Source organism: Dendroctonus ponderosae, unplaced genomic scaffold, assembly GCF_020466585.1.
Source record: "Dendroctonus ponderosae isolate FM_Combo_2020 unplaced genomic scaffold, Dpon_F_20191213v2 Dpon_F_20191213_7, whole genome shotgun sequence".
Lineage (NCBI taxonomy): Eukaryota > Metazoa > Arthropoda > Insecta > Coleoptera > Curculionidae > Dendroctonus > Dendroctonus ponderosae.
The window spans coordinates 12,368,928-12,371,871 of NW_026018916.1; the positions used below are offsets into that span (position 1 = coordinate 12,368,928).

Below are 2,944 nucleotides of genomic sequence, written 5' to 3' on the forward strand. Positions count from 1 at the left end.
GCTTGGACTGACGTATACGGACCCGACTCTGATCTCGGACTTTTCCATTTGGACAGCCACTATGGATTCCTCCAGGTTTGCCGAAGGTTTGACGATCTCATGGTGCTGAATGCACCTTTTCACTGCGACTAGTGTGCCTCCGACTCTAGTCGGCCAATCTGCTCTGTGTGTCTGATATTTTAGCATGTTTTCCTGGATTAGGCACACATCGACGCTGTATTTGTCCAGGAAATCTTGGAGCTCTATTTTCTTGTTCTTCACTCCGTTGGCGTTCCAAGATATGACACACAGAGACTTGGGCCGGAGAACTCTAGACATGACTGCTCATAAATGCAATCATGTCTGCATTTGGTTTTGCATGGCCTGGATGGTTTAGGCCAGCTGTTCATGGCCGTTTTTGCCTCCTTGTTGACGTTGGGGGGCTTGCTGGGGCGGCAGGTTATTTTGGACGGCTCTACTGTAGCTCCTGCTGTTTTGATCGACTGATGGCTGTGATGCGGTGACAGTTGGGACTGCCCTGCGAGTTGGTGGAGTTTCTTTTCTTGTCTGCTGCTTTTGCATCGGTTTCGCAAGGCATCCGGAGAAGTAGGCTGGATGTGCGCCTCTGCTGTTTGCGCACCTCGCAGCCTTTTCCCGGGATTCATGTGCGGCGCACACTTGACACATTTTGCGGCGGCTGTACATTTAGATTGACCATGGCTCTTGGCATGCTGGGATTCCACTCTCACTCTTAGGTTTCCCAGCGATCTGACGTCAAATATGACCTTTTCGGTTGTGGCAGTAGCACCAGGACTACTGCTATTGGCTGGCCATTTTTCTTCTACCTCACTATGGTTGTTGGGTGGAATCCTAGGGCAATTAGCTCGTCCTTGATTTTGCCATCCCGCCATGACTCGATGACGCCTCTAATCACCAATCTGAGCTGTTTCTCCTCCTCCAACTGGTACGTGTGGTACTGGTATTTATAGGTATCCAGTACACTAATCATTTGCCTGTAGTCCTCGGCGGTTGGAGGGTGTGTTCTGACTCCCTCCTTGGTGGTCACTCCACATCCATAATTAATTTTCTTGGCCATCAGTCTTCGCGTTATTTCATCGTATTTGTCCTTCTCGCGAAGGACAACTGGAGGCACCTTTGACCTCCTTTCACTTTGCTGCTGGGCGGCAGGGGTGGCCTGCTTTTTCTTATTGTTTTTGCTAATATCCGGCTGGCTGGTTCTTAGCTGGGCTGCTCTGCGAGGGTCCCACCTTTGTCCCGGATCTGTAGAAAAAATTGGGGCCTTAGTATTGTCCTCACTGGAGGACACAGGTCTGGCTCGTTTCCTCCTTCGTCGGCGATTTGGCCTTTGATAGCCCTCGCCGTCTGAGGAGTCCGTCACCGGGCCCCTGCCGTCCTTGGAGGCAATTGAGGGAGCTGCCGCCTCAGCGGGTTACTTACTTACTGTTCCTTTTTGTCGTCTAGTATAGCAATTAAATATTTTTGAAGTGATTATTTACTACTATAATGCAGCCGAGAAGCAAACAAAGTACAAATTCAAAGTATTTACCTGTTATACTACAGACAAAATCGAAGCTGTTTTTTATACTTACATTAAAATATCCTTGTATACCTTTAACCTATAACCATTTTAAACGCCGGCATTTATCTCGTGGTACTCGAATAAATAGCTTATCTGGCGTTTTAAGTTGTACTAGGACACAGTGGCACCATACAGCATTTGATATATTGTTTATGTGTTACTTCCATTATTAATGAACCATAGCACGAATTCTGAACATTCAAGCGTTAACAACAAAAGCGTTAACTTTTTTCTGAGACTATAAATCAATCTTTTTTCTATAAATTGTGGAAAGCTGGAGTATTTTACGAAGAAAAGGTATTCTTAATATACTTCGCTCAGACGCACCATTTTCCAACTAAATGGCTTCAAAAATATCACTGCTATCCATACACATTTTATATTTTAAGTAAATATTGTACCGTGGATGGCCGAGTATCAAACTCTTTCTTCAGCTTCCAACTTTTATTCAACTCGGTATCACTTTAAATATGGAACAGGGACAAACTAACTTCTAAATTAACGTCAACTTCACAAACAATAACAATAACACAGGGAAAACTCGCTCTTCAGACTCGCGTGGTTTAACCTCTTCTACACTCGGTCGCTGCTGTCACTTCACTCCCCCCGTCTTTTTTGTTTGCCCGGCGGCGGCTGTAGGATAAAAAATCTTCTCGAAGACACCCAGTGTCCCGTGACACAAGGTAGTGTTGGATTTCTACCAACTAAAAAAACCCCGTTTTTTGACTGCAAGTTTCCAGGAGTTATCCTTTAAAACTTGTGGTCTTCTGTAAGAATAGTTCAGCTCTGGCATCCGTATGCCTTCATTCACCTCTCATTCTCTCCATGCTAGCTAGCTGCTAGAATAGGCATCTTACTAATTTGACACAAGCACTACACTACTCAATGTTACTTCCATCACTCTATCCTAAAGGTCATACACTTACAGCACTCTACAGTTTACTGCTTGTACCTATTTATTGCCCTATTGGGACATCTGGTGTCTGGGCCCGTTGTCCTCTGTGGAGTAAGCTACGACATTTCGTAGCTCCTCAAAGGGGTGGTTTTCGGCCTTGGAGTGTAGAAGAGGTTAAACCCCGCGAGTCTGAAGAGCGAGTTTTCCGTGTGTTATTGTTATTGTTTGTGAAGTTGACGTTAATTTAGTAGTTAACCATGAATTTTGATCCCTCCATTTCAAACGAGTACCCCAGGCCATTTCCTTACAGGCCGTTACAATATTATTATCCATTGTACGTACTTTCCTGACTGTGTTTCAATTCCAAATTAAATTCAAATCCTGGGTTCTTCAGTCATTTATTGTCTATTTATCAATTAAAAAAACGTTTCGGTGTTTTCCACCATCATCAGTTTCAATGTGTAGCGTTG

At 44.5% G+C, this 2,944-nt stretch overlaps 1 protein-coding gene across 1 annotated transcript in view; it reads right to left on the reverse strand.

Annotated features, from left to right (window-relative positions):
• Window positions 1–318, reverse strand: part of LOC125505135 — a 6,784-nt gene extending 6,466 nt beyond the window's left edge. The window contains exon 1 of the mRNA XM_048668298.1: window positions 13–318. Coding sequence (XP_048524255.1) covers window positions 13–318 — 306 coding nt within the window. The remainder of the gene's footprint in view (window positions 1–12) is intronic.
• Window positions 319–2,944: the final 2,626 nt, after the last annotated feature.